Source organism: Ischnura elegans, chromosome 12 (genome assembly GCF_921293095.1).
Source record: "Ischnura elegans chromosome 12, ioIscEleg1.1, whole genome shotgun sequence".
Lineage (NCBI taxonomy): Eukaryota > Metazoa > Arthropoda > Insecta > Odonata > Coenagrionidae > Ischnura > Ischnura elegans.
Genome location: NC_060257.1, coordinates 59,320,437 through 59,337,867, shown reverse-complemented (window position 1 = coordinate 59,337,867; position 17,431 = coordinate 59,320,437). Strand labels below are relative to the sequence as shown.

Below are 17,431 nucleotides of genomic sequence, written 5' to 3'. Positions count from 1 at the left end.
TATAGAATAGCGTGAGGATTAACAAAATACACCTCAGAAGGCCGTAAAACTCAACATTTTGAACCATTTATCTTGATTATTTTCTGGCGGAGGGGCCCTCGCACCTACCGCTTACCCTGGCGGGTATACCACACCCCCAGGCACCCCAGTATTAGTTGCGCCTGAAACTCCCCCTAGCCTTAAGCTGCGTCCATGTTCTTTACCATTTCCGTGTATTTTGTTCGAGGTCTTCCTTTTTCGTTTTAGCCGTCAACTTGTCCCACGACGATTGTCTTCATTACGCCAAGACGCCTCACGATATGGCTATTGAGGGTGTTCCGTCTTCAATGTTTTCATGAGGTAATTTCTCTCCTACTCTTCTTAGGGCTTCCTCATTAATTAATCGGTCGATTTGTTTCATCCTCATCCTGTTATTAACTTTATTATCTTACATGCGCGCCACGTTTTTCGTTTTAGATTCCTGAAATTTTCTTCTAAAACTTATTGTAACTTTCTCATAAAACGTATTTAAAGTTTTCAATAGTTTTAAATTACTTTGTAATAAAACATTGAATTATAAAAATTACATTTTTGTAACGTTATTTACTTGTTCAATTTTGGTTGTACGTTGTTTGAGCGATGTTCCTTTTGAGTCTACTTCAAAAGAAATTTTTATGGAGTGAGTTAATCTGTGTGCACTGGGAACACGTTGTAACGTTTCCCGTTGAATTTAGCAACTTATCGTGTATGAAAAAAACTGTAGCAAAAAAACTTCTCGTCGGAAAGATCAGACGTCATCTTCGATTGAGGTCGGTTAATTTGTAATCGTGGCAAGTTCAGCTTTCGGGAAAAAAATGCATTTCGTATGCTGCTCGCGCAATTGGTTTCGTTTTTATTTTCAGTTGCGGAAGCGTTGTCGTTCACATCTCTTTCACCTCATTAATTGGCCACATGAATGAATTGCTTGAAATTATTTTAGGCTGGTTTTCGTTTTTTTACTGTGGAAGACTTGAGTGGAAAAATTGTAACGGAAGGCCATAAAAGATGCCGATCTGATAAATAGAGATCTTGTTGGCAGTGATGACAGCAATGATTGATCCAACTTATAACAGTAACAGAATTAACAATAATTATTATCAGAATAATATTTTAACTACGAAAATCTCAATCCACAACGATTATAATAATAAACGCCCTCATGGGCGTCATCCCATTAAATAATAGTATCCAGTACTAATGATTAATTATTCCGGGAATAGTTACGATGATAACTTTTTCGAAGTCACACGTAATGCACAAATAGTGCGAAAAATCCAAAGAGAAGTGAATGATTCGCCATGACCGGGATTCGAACCCGGATTCCCCGATTACAAGACGAGTGCTTTAGCCAGCGAAGTTCCCGAGGTGTCATTTACCCCTGTGGAACTTTGAGGATTATACCGGACAATGTGGTATGGACTGCTGAGCATATTATGCGACTAGCAGTCCAAATCATGCACACAGCGCCACAGCCTTAGAGCAAAGCCCGAACTTTGAACGCGTGGAGGTGTTCGCTTTTGACTAATTTAAGTATGCCGGAACCAGCCACGGTGATAACTTTTACGGAGCCACCCGGAATTAAAAAATTGTGCGAAAAATCCACGGAGAAAAAATTGCCATCCCACCAAAAATTGAAATGCAATTTTATTCATCAAAGGAAGCGAGTGAGACAAGGGAGTGCACCGTGCCCGTTAAATTTTTAATGTTTAAAATAGGGATGGACGGATCTAGGATTTTTTTTCGGATCCGAATTCGGATCGGATCCTTGATTTTCGGAGCCGGATCTTTCGGATCGGATATTTTCGGATCCAAATACATTTTCAAATTCCTGACGCTGAGATTCCCCCGATGATTGTTCCATCTCTTGGGAAGAGTCACACTATGTGCCAGTCGTATTTTGCCTTTTTTATTTTCCATGGCTGAAATTCTGCTACGTAACCTCTGCGAGAGCTTTCAAACAAAACGGTTCACGAGTAGGACAAGAATCGCATGCGACGGCGCATTCGATGATAGAATCGGAACTCTTTCTACACTCATGGAGCGTTGCATTCACTGAAGCTATTATTTAAAATTTCGGATCCGATGTATCCGATGAAGGGCAATATCCGTGGATATTTAGATCCGAGGTATCCGATCCGACCATCCCTAGTTTAAAACGAGATTTGGGAGTACGAAATAGTCTATTCTCGTTCGTTGAACCCGGTCCTTCGTCTACCCCAACGTGAACTCGGCTGGAGATGAACGCTGTTACGAGAAGCCGGTGCGGTTTTCGTGTCTTTTTTGTTTTCCCGTCATCTTCGCTTTCACTCGCTCCCGCCCCCCTTTATAGAGGAGGTAGCTGATCTCCTTGGGATGAGTCGAGCGGGAAAGAGAGTTCGTTGGCATCGGAACGGGCAGCCCTCCCTCTCCTCTCCCCGCGAAGCTGTTCAGGAGCTTGGTCCGAGGAACGAAGTGTGTATAATTTTCATGAAAATTTCAAATATGCTCCTATAATTATATCTCATCGGCTGAGGGTCGTAAAAAAAATTGGCTTACCCTGCCACAATACGCGGAAAATCCATTTTGAAGACCATAAGACATTTTAAATAGTTTCAGACAGTTATGATCCCAAATTTTCTTCCGACCTTAATTATTTAATTTCATTAAATATCCATGGTATTAAATGAAATGTCTAAAAGATGGATATCCAAGAAAAATCGTCTCCATGGTTGCTACAAACGGTGCATCAAAAAGTTTTCATTGCCAGAGCTCAGAAATTAAGGAGTTGCGACTCCATATTTATGGACAAAATTTGCTTCAAATCGTCTCCCCTACCACCTCATGAAGTATTGCAGATTTGTCTTTAAAAATATCAATGGATGGAGTTATAATTTTTTCATAACGTTATCACCTCTGTATAAATACATGACATAATTCATAACTGAATAGTATACAATAAAATTGATGTATAATTTAATTTAAAAAGATCAATTATTACGTATGCTATAAAGCTCGATTCGTCGTCAACATTTTAAGGATATTAATGAATAATTTTCTGAAGACTTCTTTCCTCTGAATTTCATGAATTATGCTTCAACCGTTTAAGTGTTCCTAATAAAGTCCAATACCATCGTTTTGGTCAGATTCAACGCGGAAAATAATGTGGAAAGTGCCCACTTAGGTGGCTGCGTCTGTATTTTTCACTTGGTCTGCGGCGGTAAGTTTGGCAATAAGGAGGATTGTTCTCATGATTCACGCTGCTTCGCACACTATGCAATAGACTCCCTCTTTACCGTTACCCCCTTCCGAGTTCTGTCGGAAGGAAATTCTTTCTTTCTTTCCCAAGTTGTCTGGTGTGATTACAGCGGGGAAAGAAAAGCTTTTGAGAATTTCGTCCCGTAGGAGATTTCGTGGCGGAATATCCTGATTTTTACACGCTTTTTCGTAACTTTCTTCGCCTGTTTGTCTGTCACATCTATGGAATCTTATGATTGATTTGTAACCCACTTCCCATCGTCTGATCGGCTTGAAATTTTGCTTTTCTGATGACATTATGGCATTCAGTAATCAGATGTTTGAAATTTTGTTGCATCATGCTCCAATTAATTCATTGAATTTAAAAACGGAAAATAATTTCAAATTTTCTCAATAGATGGCTTTAGTTATCTTTTTTTTTTAATTTCTTAAGCAGCTTTGGTTCAATCGATAACATGAATGACCACTAAATAGTAGAAAGTAAAAATAAAAGATTAAAAAAACATTTTTTCCAAGAACAATATAAAATGCACGAAAATGTTAAGAATCTCTTCAATCTCGTAGAATAATGCGTGGGTGCTGATTAGGATTAGATATTAATATTGCGTGTCAATCCTATCTCACCAATCGGGCTCTTCTACACTCAGTGGCGATTTATTCGGATATCTGCCTTAATTTTTGAAAAAAAACTAAGCTGAATTGGTTAATATATGACATTATTCGATGTTTATAATAATATCCGATGGGAAAACATTTTAGGATCTGAGGCCCTGATATCATTTCACTTCTTTTCCGATTAGGGTGACTTTCATTCCCAATCAATGTCTATCATCCCGTCTCTAAATTCTATCGCTAGACTTTCGCTGTTGCATCACGCAAATGCTGCCCTATTTCTATTCATGCTGACCTCTGCATATTGTCTGAAATCCACTCGTGACCGTGCTTTTCGAAACGATTACGTAGGTACTTGAGTGACTCGTGCACATAGTCGCTACCACGTGAGGATCGGTGGAAAGTGCCGTCGTAGTAGCCGTGTTGATGTTATTACCATGACAGCGTTATTGTGTTGCTATGGTTTTGTCTCATTGTCGTTGCATTAATAACGAAGCTACAATGTTGAAATCGATATGTACTAAGGTACATATCTGAAAACAATCGAATGCTGGTCGCTGTGCTTCGCGCATGAAAGCGGGTCTACATCTACATACTCTCCCGTAAGCCGATTCAATAGGACTGTGGCGGGGGGTGTTAGGACCATTGGGGTAGCCGGGAATTTCGTTCGGGGGGAAGGTCCAATACCAAGGGAGGAAAAATTTTGAAAAACAGGTTACTAAGTAGAGGGTATTAAGCTAATTTTTACACTTTTCATAATCGAAAAAAAATTGATTTGTCGAGGAAATATTTTGAAATTTCAAGATTTTTCAATATTTTGTTTTCTTTTATGAAGGGACGTAATTGTGAATTGTGTTTTTTATATTTCGGGTGGGTATTCATTTAAGTTATATTTTTTATATTTTTTTATTGTTATATTATATATCATATTTATATTTTATGCATGGACCCCCCGGTCTTCCCCCCTAGTTACGCCACCGGTTAGGACACTAGCCGTTTACAAATAAAAATGAAATCCTCTAACGAAATAGCGACTGCAATTTATTGAAGTCAGATATTTTTCGGGGTAAATGCGAATCCCCATACCTTTCCGTTCGGCAAAATCTCTCTTAATTTATCGTTTCTGTGGGATCAGTGCGAAACGAAAGTAAAGGTGCGCCGATCGCTAAAAACTGCTACGGGCGTACAGAAAACGTTACAAAAATGTTAAAAGAATTAGGCTTGGAGCCGCTAGAGACTCGGAGGCTGCGCTCTTGGCTTAGATCGCTTGAGCAATAGATAAAAGATACCTTTCTGAGATAAATGCTGGGAGTATTTTCGTTTGAGCCTTTCCTTTTTATTTGATGACGTCTGGTGTCCTAACACCTCCCGCCACTCTCCAATGGAGACGACTTGTGGGGTAGTACATATACAGATGTACAAAATTGTCCAAATAATGGGGTATGATGGAAGATGGGACTTTCTACTCCCAATCTCGCCAAATACATTCGAATTGTTATAATATTATTTTTAACTCATCTTCGCCAAAAGTCCATTCAGTGCCTCGCAGTGGCGCCGACTCCATGGGGCTTGAGGGGGCCCGAGCCCCCCCAATAATTCGTTATGGTTGTGAGGAAAAAAGTGTCAGGCTTGTCGATTTTCCCCGGAGTGTCCAGATATCGAGATTAGAGTTATCAGGGTTCTAACTTTGATCATATCTATATATATAAAAGAAAGTCGAAAATCGTGTTAGTTAGAACACTTATAACTCGAGAACGGCTGCACCGATTTCAATGAGATTTGGTTCTTTGGATTCATCACAGGCGGGGTTAACATATAGGCTATTAAAAAAAGGAAAATTTCACAAAAAAAATTCATCTCTTTCCTATGGACATGCATTTAGGAGTTATAGTAACACAACAATTGATAAGTCGGTCAAAACTTCAAATTAAATAATTAGTTTTGTTTTTACCACTTTAATAACTGAATTTAGTAACAATATAACATTTTAATTACTAAATATATTCAAAATATTAATTAAATTGAAATTAGATTTTTAAAATTTAATTCGAGCTGATTGTAAGCCCAGCCGTGGCCCAGCTCGAGTTGACACTTCACTACCGTGTTTGTAAACAAATCTCCAAGCAATTGTTGACAAACGGTAATGTCCGTGTTCCTGTCGAGAAATCGAGTAGTTTGCTCATCAACAAAGAGTTCCAGAATATGATTGATCACCAAAAGAATCAAAGATGGTTGATTTAGCGAGCAAGAACGAAGATGTGGATGACTAAAACGAGGTAAATTCAAATAGTTCGTACTCTGCATGGATTCGAATCTTTTAAATGTGTAACAAACTAAGACGAAATCACCAACTATCTATCTGAATATTTTAAGTCCTTGGACGTACCTGGCTTACCAAGGCACGATTTACAGAAAAATGTAGTTTCTGTGCTCATGATCTTTCGAAGCCTAAACCAACCATAACTATCCAACGGAACGTGTTTGATCATTAAAAAAATTGGTGATGAATGTGATTCACGCAACTTTACTCAAAGGAAAATTCAAAGGTTAGGAAGTCCTCATTCCGTAGATTCCATGATCTCAACTCATATGCCCTTTTGAGCTAAAACGTATTCAATTTACAATTCGTGTTGCATTCGTGATAACGATTAAAAAATCGCATGGTCATTCTTTCAGTTTTTGTGTTGTTTGTGCTCATGTGCTAATGAAAACCCATGATTTTCTCATGGTCAATTTAGCGTGCTATGTTCACGAGTCGATAAACCATCCTCTGTATTTCATCCTTCGCTTCAAGTGCGTAGCTAGGATAGGGGGTTTTGGGCGCAGCTAATACCACGGGTCTGTAGGGTATAGAAAACTCGCTAAGGTAAGCGGGAAGTGTGGGGGCACTTCCCTCAGACATTTTTTGAGATAAATGGTTCAAAATAGTGGGTTTTGCGGCTGTGTGAATAGTTTAATATGTTTTGTTTGTTAGTCATCCGTCCCCCTAATATTAATAACAAAATCTTTCATAAAAAATTCTCTAAGCTCTTGGGGGGGGGGGGTTTATCCCCCAAAACCTCCCCTCGCTGCGTCACTGCTTTGCTTCGCTATATTTATTTAGCTTCATCCGCTTCATCTTGCGCCTGATAACAAAACAAAAACTGTTGTTTCTCAGAAGGTGCTTGACGCAAGACATTAAACCCGAATGTGTAGGGCTCACCGTGGTACGTTTACGCAGTGCATTTTTTCCAAACAGAGATACTAAAACTGGCGCGCCTTAAGTCATTTAATGCGAATGCTGCTTCATAGGGGCTTTTCTTGCACGATTTTGAGCATCAGTCAAGCGTCGGTCTGGGGTCGTGTCAACCTGCCCCCTGAATGGGCCAAGTGTATGCAACAGACTTGGACCTTAAAACATTTTTTTACAGCTAATAACGCAAATAGCCAACAACTGAATGCGTATAAATTTTATTTCATGAACTGCTTTATTAAACCACAATGCCCAAAATTTCTTAAGCTAAAACGTAAGAAAATTTGTTGAAAAAATCCGCGTAAACGTGCTCCGATTCACCCTATGTAGATTCAATAAAAAAATGTCTTTCTGACAAGCAATTTTGGTACTCATTTACGTAGTTTTATTGAATTTGTACCCTTATTTTATTATAATAAATTAAACATGATTAAAAACGATACAGCCGCTCCTGATTTATAAATGGTGTAAGTAAACTGTAAGTTCATTGATTGTTAGGCGGTACGAAGTTCGCCGGGTCAGCTAGTATTCTTATAAAATGCATAAAGGACTTACAATTCACTACTTATAAAATTTCCCGGGAAAAAAAACCCGGTTTGGGCCCCCCCAATATTTTTTGTAAGTCGGCGTGCCTGGTGCCTCGTAATTCACTTTTTTCTCTTTAATTCATGGTTTAAGTTTCTGCTTCGTAAAGAATTCTTTCTCCTTTGAGTGATCATCGCAGTTAACACGGTAAGTTACAGGACAGCAGTAAATTATGGAGTTCCTCAGGGCTCCATTCTTGGACCAGTGCTCTTAGTATGTGCGTAAAAATCGCACATTCTTCTCCATCTTCACATTCACGCTTCGCGCATTGCCTTATTTGAAATACGTGAAAGATTAAATCTCATATGGATATTTTCGTGCCTCTCCGAAAATTTCAATGGCGACTTACTCGTATTCATTATCCTCCACCAGCCTTATTTTGTACAAAAACTTGATTGAAATCACCCTATGGAATTGGCTGATTTTATTTCACTCGTGTAAATTTTCTTTTATTGTAAATTGTTTTGTTTTCTTTCCACCTTAATTTACTGTAGGGTTGTAATTTTAACAGCGGAAGATTAAGAGGGTTTAAATTTTTTTCTTTTGTCTTTGCAGGACTTGGATGCTATCATGATGAAAAATTCCGCGCTGCTTAAGTGGGCACAAAACAGCAACAGCAGTAAGCAGCATGGGGGCAAAGGAGGTGAGTAATTTTCAATGAGTACAATGAACAATTCCGAGTTCACTTGTATTTCTTTCGGCGTAGTTTTGCTACTAGATTTTGTCTTTGTGCGTACTCAATTTATTCAATACACAACTTTTTTATATGAAACGTGAGAAGATTTGGAAAAAAATGCTGAAAACTAAATCAAAAATTGTTAATCAATGCGTACACCAAAGTCTCACCTACCGCCATAATGAATTCTGAATGCGAAATTTATAGGCATCTCCTAGCCCACTCAGTCATACTAGAATGGAATTGTTAAGTCCGTTGTGTAGATGATGGTTTCTTATTTATAAGTACCTTTAATCGACGTATGTGATTGAATTCTACAGGACAAATTTCTGTTGTCTTTCTACTTATTGGGGTTTTTCGCCCGTGAATTTTTTTATAATAAAAAAATTAATGCCCAAGGAATGGGGTATGATGGAAGGTGGGACTTTCTATTCCCAATCTCGCCCAATACATTCGAATTATTATCATATTCTTTTTACCGCATCTTCGCCAAAAGTCAATTCAGTGCCTCGTAATTCACTTTTTTCTCTTTAATTCATGGTTTAAGTTTCTGCTTCGTAAAGAATTATACTTTCTCATTGGAGTGATCATCGCAGTTAACACGATGAGTTACAGGGCAGCAGTGAATTGTTGAGTTCCTCAGGGCTCCAATTCTTGGACCAGTGCTCTTAACAATTTAAATTTACTTCAATCGAACCTATAAAAATTTTAATGCATTATCAAATCTTCTTGAACTCTCTATCAATAAATTAGTAGATATGCCGTTGACTACTTGCTAAAACGTTGTTATTATCTTCCATTTCATATTATTTAAAAACCCCGCATGCAAATTGCATATTATATTGCATTTGCAATATTATTGCAAACCCCCATGAAGAAAAGTAAGCGTTTAAAAAGTCAGTAAAACTCTCATTAAAACGTCATAATAAACTGTCTATATTAATTTCACTACATTTTGTTTTCCATTTACATGTCTCATTTATGATGAAAGAACCAGATATTTTATTTAAAGTGTAATTCTTTTATGTTTCCTAGGTAACCGCAACTGGATACATCCTCCAGACACCCTCCAGAGGGGACACATTGCCTATCTAGTCAAGGTGAGTGCCTCGCTAATTTTTGTGCGAAAAAAATTTTCTTAGAATTTTCTTCCTTGTTGTTGAGCCCAGCAAAAATTTGAAGAAGCACGGTTCGACTATTATACCTGCTTTACGAAAAAGTGATGAAAATAACGTGTTTCCTTTAATTTATACACTAGCTTTTTCTATGAAAAATTACGAACTAAAGTTGCACTATCCATAGGAGATGAAAAATACTTACTTCGTACTTAAATTACTATTATTTACAAAACATTAAAAACATACTCTTATTATAGACTAGACAGACTCTATTATTCTATTTTACAGCTATTCTATTTTATGGTATTAGCATTAAATAGATTTTCACAAGTACAGTCGCCTATACGTTAGTACTATGAATAAGATTACAAAACCAAGCGGACGTTTATATTCTATGATAATGATAGCTTTTGCAAAGGCAATACAAATACATAGGTACTTAAAACTGTTTAAAAATGCAGAAAATCGTCATAATAGGCGCACATAGGATTCCTGTTTGTCCTTCGCGTGGATTCGTCTTCGTGACGGCAGTTTCATCGACGTTGCATTTCCAGTCGAAAATCCTAGGCTCATCGCTAAAGAGAAGCATTACTATCCCCGACTAGTACAAAACGCTATCGAAAAAGCCAAAAAATCTACTTTTCTACTTTCGACAGGGAGAGGACAGCTATGGAAAACTTAACGTCAATCTCCACGGTTACGTTTTACAATTTATTGGCTCCGCTGCAGATTTTACGGGTGTAAATTAGCAATTTCCTAGCACTTCTACTAGTATTTAATTTGATTGCAGCCACTAGAAATCTAGCTTTCGCGGATCGGTCACAATTACAATTCTAAAGTATATTTACGAGGACATCCACACCAGTAGAAAGACTAAAAGAACTCTTTAAAGAGTTTTAGGGGGTACCAATTAATTACGTCAGGCGTTTAGGGGGAGGGGGTCAAGCCGATTCTCACCTAATCTCTTGTTGGGGAGAGGGGGGGGGGGGTCCTCGCAAGTATCACGTAATTTTTTCCGCCAGAAACAGTGTAAAATGCGATTATAGACCACGATCTTGCTAACGTTACGATACTAGTCTTAACTAATTTTAAATAAAATAATTAAACAATATTTTTTTATAAATCCAACGCAATCAAGCATATATTATCGTATTTACACTGAAAATACTCATTTTGAACCATCTCACGTGAGATTAGAGGAAGGGGGTCGAGCCAAATCTCACGGTATCTCACTGAGGGGGTACAAAAACCATTAAATGAAAGCATCACTAAAGATCGGAAATTTCCGATGAAGATCACCGCATAAATACAGGTGACGTCGTTTTGGTGATGTGCATTTCCACGGGACGAACTTCGTCTTTTTGGTTTATTTTAAGTCGGAGGAGCAAAATAAACATTTCCTTGCATGAGAAGGTTAGAAATATTTTTTTACTTATAGCTTATAGAAACTGCGATATTCGTTTACTTTTCTACACGTCGGAAATTGAAACCTACCTTTCGGCCATTTAAAAAAATCGAAGAATGGGTAAAATTTTATTGTAAAAAGCTATTTTTTATGTGAAGACAGCGTTTTCTCTATAAAAATACAATGAAATGCACCAGTCAAATATTTTGCCCTTGACTAGATGAAGAACACGTTCGTTTCGCCGTTCTCATAGTTTTCAGATTGTTGTTCTTCACTCTTTCGACCGAAGAAGCTAAACTTTTACGTTTAAACAATGTTTAATGCTTCATTGTTGTAGTCCAATAAACAATGATTAAAACGATAAATGGCAAGACCCGCCTCGCCGGAATTTCTGTTTTTGATTTTGGCCACTAGTCCCAGCCTACGGGCTGTCTCCAGTGAGTTTCGGTAAGGTTAGTTTCTGATTGTGTTTATCTTTATGTAAAATCAGTCATTCTGTTGGTCTGGTGGTTTACGGGGAAGGGATGTTGTTTTGGGATGAATGCGGAGTTTGGAGTACGGTGTTTGAGATTTGGATCTGGAGTGTGGCCCCAGAGGTTTGCAATTTTTTCATTGTTTGTGCGTTCTAGAGATTTTTTTAATATCGGTAAATTTGCTTTTAATTCAATGAAAATAGGAGTTATCTTGAGGTCCTTTAGTAAGTCCTTATTTCGTATGAACCATGGAGCGCCTGCAATTTTTCTTAGTAGTACATTTTCTGTTTTTTTTTTTTATTTTAGAAATGTGAGTTTTCGACGCCATCAGCCAAACTGGTGATGCGTACGTCAGCAGAGGTTTTAGCATTGTTTTATATAAAAGAATTTTTGTTTTCAAGGATAGTTTTGATTTCTTCTGCAGAAGAGGGCCAAGAGCTGCTGCTGCGGCTTTTGTTTTCCCTATTGAATCCGTTATTTGTTGATTGCAGATTAGCTTCTTGTCTAATGTGACACCTATGGCAAGACCCTAGGGAGATTTGACAGGATTTTATAAAAATGATTTAAGTTCAGCGTTATACCTTTTTTGACACGATGGTAGTGCATTTGCTGAACTTAACATCGTCTCGCTGGTTATTTTAGCTTTTTAGCTTTTTCCGGAAACAAAGAATGCGGGATTCTGACCCCGCTAAAGAAAAAAACTCTGAAATAGCGAGCAAATTCAGAGATTCCAACCTTCTTTGTGTCCAGAGGTCCTGTTTGATTGTCAAAAGCAGTCTCGTTCAACGAGTCAATGCATTTGGTCGCCTTGGAGACGTTATTTTGTTGCGCATGAAACCGTGTTCTATTTTGGGAATCGCAAGATGGTGCCATTGGCCAGCAGTGAAAGTGCTCTCGCCGTATCACCTGATGAGCCGTATATAAAACGTTCTCTCGCACTGTCCGACTTAAGAACCTCCCTTCCCACCTACCAGCGAAAGCGACCTTCATCTTGGCCAAACTCTTCCTCCAGGTGTCCATCCACTATCCGCTTCAAAGGAATATGTGCCCGAGTTTGAAGTACCTTAGTTTCATAACGATTTCTCCGATTGTGCTTCAGCATGATCTAAGATGTCACCGATTTATTATTCCTTTATAATGCAGGTAATATTGTATTGCTCCAATGCAAATATTATATATGGTGGATATTGACAAGAAATATTTCACTAATAGATGGAAACCTGTGTTGAGGTTACCATCAAATTGACTACCATAAATTCACAGAAATATTTTAAGAAGTACGTATACCACGCAATTAGAAAATAAATACCATAAGGAAATAACCATAAAAGGGATATATACAATAATAGAATAAAACTAAAATTTAAGAACGTATATGAAGTAAAAAAAACATGGCAAAATAGTTTTTTAACGAAATTTATTTTGTTTTTATGGATGAATATCACGACTTTTAAACTTTTTAAGATTTATTATAGTCTTCGTCAGTCATATTTGCAATGCAATGTAATATTTTTGTGAAAGGTACTGTGGCAAACGGAAGAGTATGGAGTAAATCTTTTACCAGCATTTCTCGCGCAATCATTAACTTAACTCTCCTCTGAAACTTAATCCTAAACTGAAAAAATAATCGTTAGTGAAATCTGAACTATCGTCAGATTTTTTCCATAATTAAAATCGGTAATTTAGTTTTTGGATTCATCTCTGTTTGTTGAACATTTTTTGAAGTAACTGTTTCACATTATATTAGAATCCTACAATATCAGGCCTTCCCTGAACTCTGCGCCAGCGAAATAGCTGTTCTCTGTCGCCTTGTTCGGTACAATCTCTTGTCTGTGGACCTGTTTTACCGGTTCCCACTTCATAATCCTTCCAGCCTTAATTATTTGATAATCTAGGCATATCATCTCTCCTCCGTTCATCTTTCCGAGTTCAAGGAACATTGGAGAATGGTAGAAATTTTTTACGTATCCACGCTTCGACGTAGGGAAAGTGCTTTTTCCCTTCCTTACAACTGAAGCTCTCATCTTGATACGAGTGTGTGAAATTTTTTTTTTTAATCGTAAATTAACAAAAGCAGCATTCTTGTTTCCATTTTTCTTATTTTCGTAGGATTTTTTCTTTTTTATTGTACTTTATAGTTAATTAATACATTGTCTTAAGCCTTCATTTTGTTTATATCTCAAGATTATATCGATTTTCATATCAAGCTTTGATGAAGGTTTACAAAACAAATCAAAGCATTGGCAACAAAAGTTGAATTTTATTTTTTTAACACAAGTTGTCCATTCTCCCTCTCTATTGATGCAATTCTGAGCATGGGTATAAAAATTATATTCTATGGCTATGAACTTTCGGAGCATATTGCAAAGCATAGGCTAAATTTGGAGAAGATTTCTTTTTCATCGACGACGTGGAAAATATCCTTCTTTTACCGATGCACTATTGTAGAAGTGATTACGAGAAGAAAATAAAAGAAATAGACTTCAAAACGGAGAGATATAAAATGTTATTCTTACCTCGTACTATTTTGGATAGTTGCGGTGTCTCGATTAATAAAATTGATTGCGTCGCTAGCTAGTTCGGATCATTGAATGTTTAACTTTTTCCATTGTTCTCGCCTTGCAAGGGTTTACTAAAGGAATAATTAACCGTTGGCAAGTCTTGCCATTGCAGGCATTCGCAAGTTTATTTTGTTATTTTGAGAAATATTTTTATGGCCGTGTGACGTACATTTGGTAATCCTCTTCCGTGGTGCTCGAGGTTTATTGGTCACCCCCTAGGAAAAAAACCTTGTATGGTATTATGTAGATGTAGACCGGGGCGGATCCAGGATTTCTTTCTGGGGGGGGCTCAAGCAAGGCCATGTACAGGATTTTGTTCTTGGGGGGGGGCACAAGTACGTGTACCCCGTAATACAAAACGAACGAAATTATAACGTGACCATATTAAAAATCTTGCATATTTTTTAAGGTTCTGGGGGGGGGGCATGTGTCCCCGTGCCCCCTCCCCCCTAGATCCGCCGATGGATGTAGATGCGGATGTTGATATCGTTCATTTTCGGTAAAATTTTTGAAAAGTCACATTTCCTGTCAAATCTGCACAACACGACGATAACTTTGACGCTAGCAGGTTAACTTAGCAGATCGGTCTCTTTTCCGTCCGTGGAATCTGGGGCTCTTTCTTTTTCGAACAGCTGACTGTCGACGAGGCGACTGTCAAAGAGGCGATTCTCCTCCTCGAGAAAGAATTTCCCCTCGCCTGCCTCGTGACGCAAATACATGCCGCGGTGCACCTTGGGAGTTTGGTCAGCTGAGGGCGGTCTTGTCCAAGCGATTTCTCTCCTGGCTGAGGTGACCAACGTCTTTGGCAGACATCTGCCTACCTCTCTCCCTGCAAGGTCAAAGTTGCGACCTTTCAACTCCCACATTTGTAGTGGAAGCGGCGTCCTTTGACGTGTCGTTTTGCGACTGAAAGGAATACGCGAACGTAGAAAAAAGTCACTCGCGCTCTATAAATGCCAAATCGCCCCATTTGACAGCTGTATAATAGGTAAATGTTAATGTTATGAGTATTTTTCATTATTTCCTCTGGTAAACAAAAGTTCACCTAACCGCGAAAGTCTAAACGAGGATTACCTACCTTGTACTGCCTACATTGTATGGAAATATTAGGGTCATGGTACTATTTCGCATTATATTTCCTAAAAATTTAGGCATCCCTCTGCATTGTGTATATTGTATAATGTAGATGTGTGGTGTTATTTTTTATATCAAAGCTGCTATTGACCCAGATTTTCAAAGTTAGCATTAAATTCTGTTCCAAAGGATACTCTTTGCGCTTGTTAAAATATTAATTCATTAAATAATCATCACTGGTTGTTGATTATAATATCCTAGATTATTTTGAATTTGTTAAAACTGAGAATACATGATTATTTTAGGTTGAAGTTACTTATTTATTTCTATCCAACCTGAAGACCAAATTCCTACAACAGTTAAAATGTCATCTATGGTCCTTAAAAGCATCACTCAGTTATCCCATTGTATATTTCACAATAGATACCGAAACAAAAAAGGTTGCCGCTCCTCAAAGGGTCTTCATTAGTTATATTTCTACGTGAATAATAGGTAAATTGAAGACCTGCGTGCTAGGACAAGTTAATCACCGATTTTTGCAAAACTGAGATTCCCTTGAACACATGAAGCCACTTTTCACCGTTATGCATAGGCGGATCTAGGGGGGGGGAGCACGGGGGCACGTGCCCCCCCCCCCCCCCCCAGGCCCTTAAAACATACGCAAGATTTTTAATACGGCCTCATTATCATTGCGTTTGTTATGCATTACGAGGTATCCTTGTGCCCCCCCCCCCCCCAGAAAGAAATCCTGGATCCGCCCCTACCTTTATGCATTGTTATTTTCAAAGTAATTTCCAAATTGTTCAGCAAACATTGTTGGGAACTTTCGTTCTACTTTCGGAGAACAAGAATCATAATTAGCATCTCATTTTTATCGAAAAAATCACCTTCAATTATTGTATGATTCTTGCATTCATGTTTTCACGTATTTACGATATTCTTTGGATAGATAGTAGCGTCCTTGTTGGAGCAAAGTGTACCGATTTAAATTTTTTTACATTTAACCGGAATGCACTGCATTGCACTTGGTTACAAAATTGGTTCACAATACATTCCTATATTCCCTCGGCGTCTATATTCCCGTCATTTATTATAAACAGATCACATTCATTGCATAGAAGCCCTGATGAAGGTATAAAAATATATCGATACTTTGGAAAAAATTGAATTTAATTCTTAAATACCTGCACTCCAATACACTAATAAACGTTAAATATTGAGGTCGAGAGAAGGAAAAAACTTAATCCTATCCCTTTTCAATCATTCCATATGATCTTTGTCTTCGTACGATCATTTTTTGGGGCTTAACCGATCAATCGGCCTTATAAACGCTTCCATATTAGCTAATAGTCCCAGGCAGTCGTGCTCAAGGAAATCTGTTCAAGCCGCATCAACTCGGAGTCGTTATTTCGCCTCGTCTCAATTAGCTTGTCGCGGTTAATAGTCTCCGCTGGGGAAAGTGCGAAAGGTTCAAGGCCGCTCTCCCGAAAGATAAATATACATTTCTTCCGTCCGTCTTTCGACGAATTTGCCAATCTTCCCAACTTCCAAGAACATCGAATTTCCTCTTCTTCGAATATGGAAGTTCTCGGTATGGTGAAAGTGAGGTTAATCACTTCAGAATTAGAGAGAGATTGACCGGTATTAATAACACAAAATAAAAATATTTTTTATAAAAAAGCAACGTTTTATCGCGAAATAAAAAAATGCTATAAATTTTCTATAGGTTTGGACGTTAACTGAAGCAGAAAAGTCATTTGTGGAAGCATTGGAAATGTAGTGCTACCGAATAATTAAGGAGATAAAATTGATAGACCGAGTAAGTATTGAGAAAGTTATGATAAGAGTGGTAGAAAAGAGAAAGTCTCATAATAACCATAATGAGTGGTCGGGACAATTCAGTTTGCCATATTATGAGGCATGATAGACTGATGAAAATATGTAATCAAAAGACAGGTTGTAACGTTTTCAATTATCCACTACTAACTTAACAAATAATTGTATTACACTTCATAAACAAGCTCTATAATTTGAAACTCGGGAGCAAAAACAACGTCAACAAGCCGCCATGACTATTCCAATACCATTTGTACTATCCGTACTACCACTCACTGAGCCACTGCCATGAACTGCACCAGTGGGGATCTAGAGTTCTGCCGTATTCCTTTCCTCCGGTCTCTTTCCCTCTCGTGGGCGCCTCCTTTTTCTCTGCGTCCTTTTCTTCTTTCTGCCGATCTTGAATTCTGCCGTACCTCTTCCCCCGCTCTCTCAATACACCACTACTTTAGTTTTTTCCCGATCTTTTTTTATTACACGTCTACCTCCTCCTCTCCATACACGACTCTCCTTGTGTATTTCCTTTCCGCGTCCCCCACTACCATTCTTGCCTCCTCACTACCATTGTTAATTTTAAATTATTTAATCAAACAACATGGTGGCTTGT

At 38.0% G+C, this 17,431-nt stretch overlaps 1 protein-coding gene across 5 annotated transcripts in view; it reads left to right on the top strand.

Annotated features, from left to right (window-relative positions):
• Positions 1 to 17,431, top strand: part of LOC124168806 (PTB domain-containing adapter protein ced-6-like) — a 320,754-nt gene that overhangs the window by 278,830 nt on the left and 24,493 nt on the right. For all 5 annotated transcript variants that reach the window (XM_046547122.1, XM_046547121.1, XM_046547119.1 and 2 more), the window contains 2 exons: positions 8,237 to 8,324; positions 9,393 to 9,457. In XM_046547122.1, the coding sequence (XP_046403078.1) occupies positions 8,252 to 8,324; positions 9,393 to 9,457 (138 nt within the window). In that variant the 5' untranslated portion in view covers positions 8,237 to 8,251. The remainder of the gene's footprint in view (positions 1 to 8,236; positions 8,325 to 9,392; positions 9,458 to 17,431) is intronic.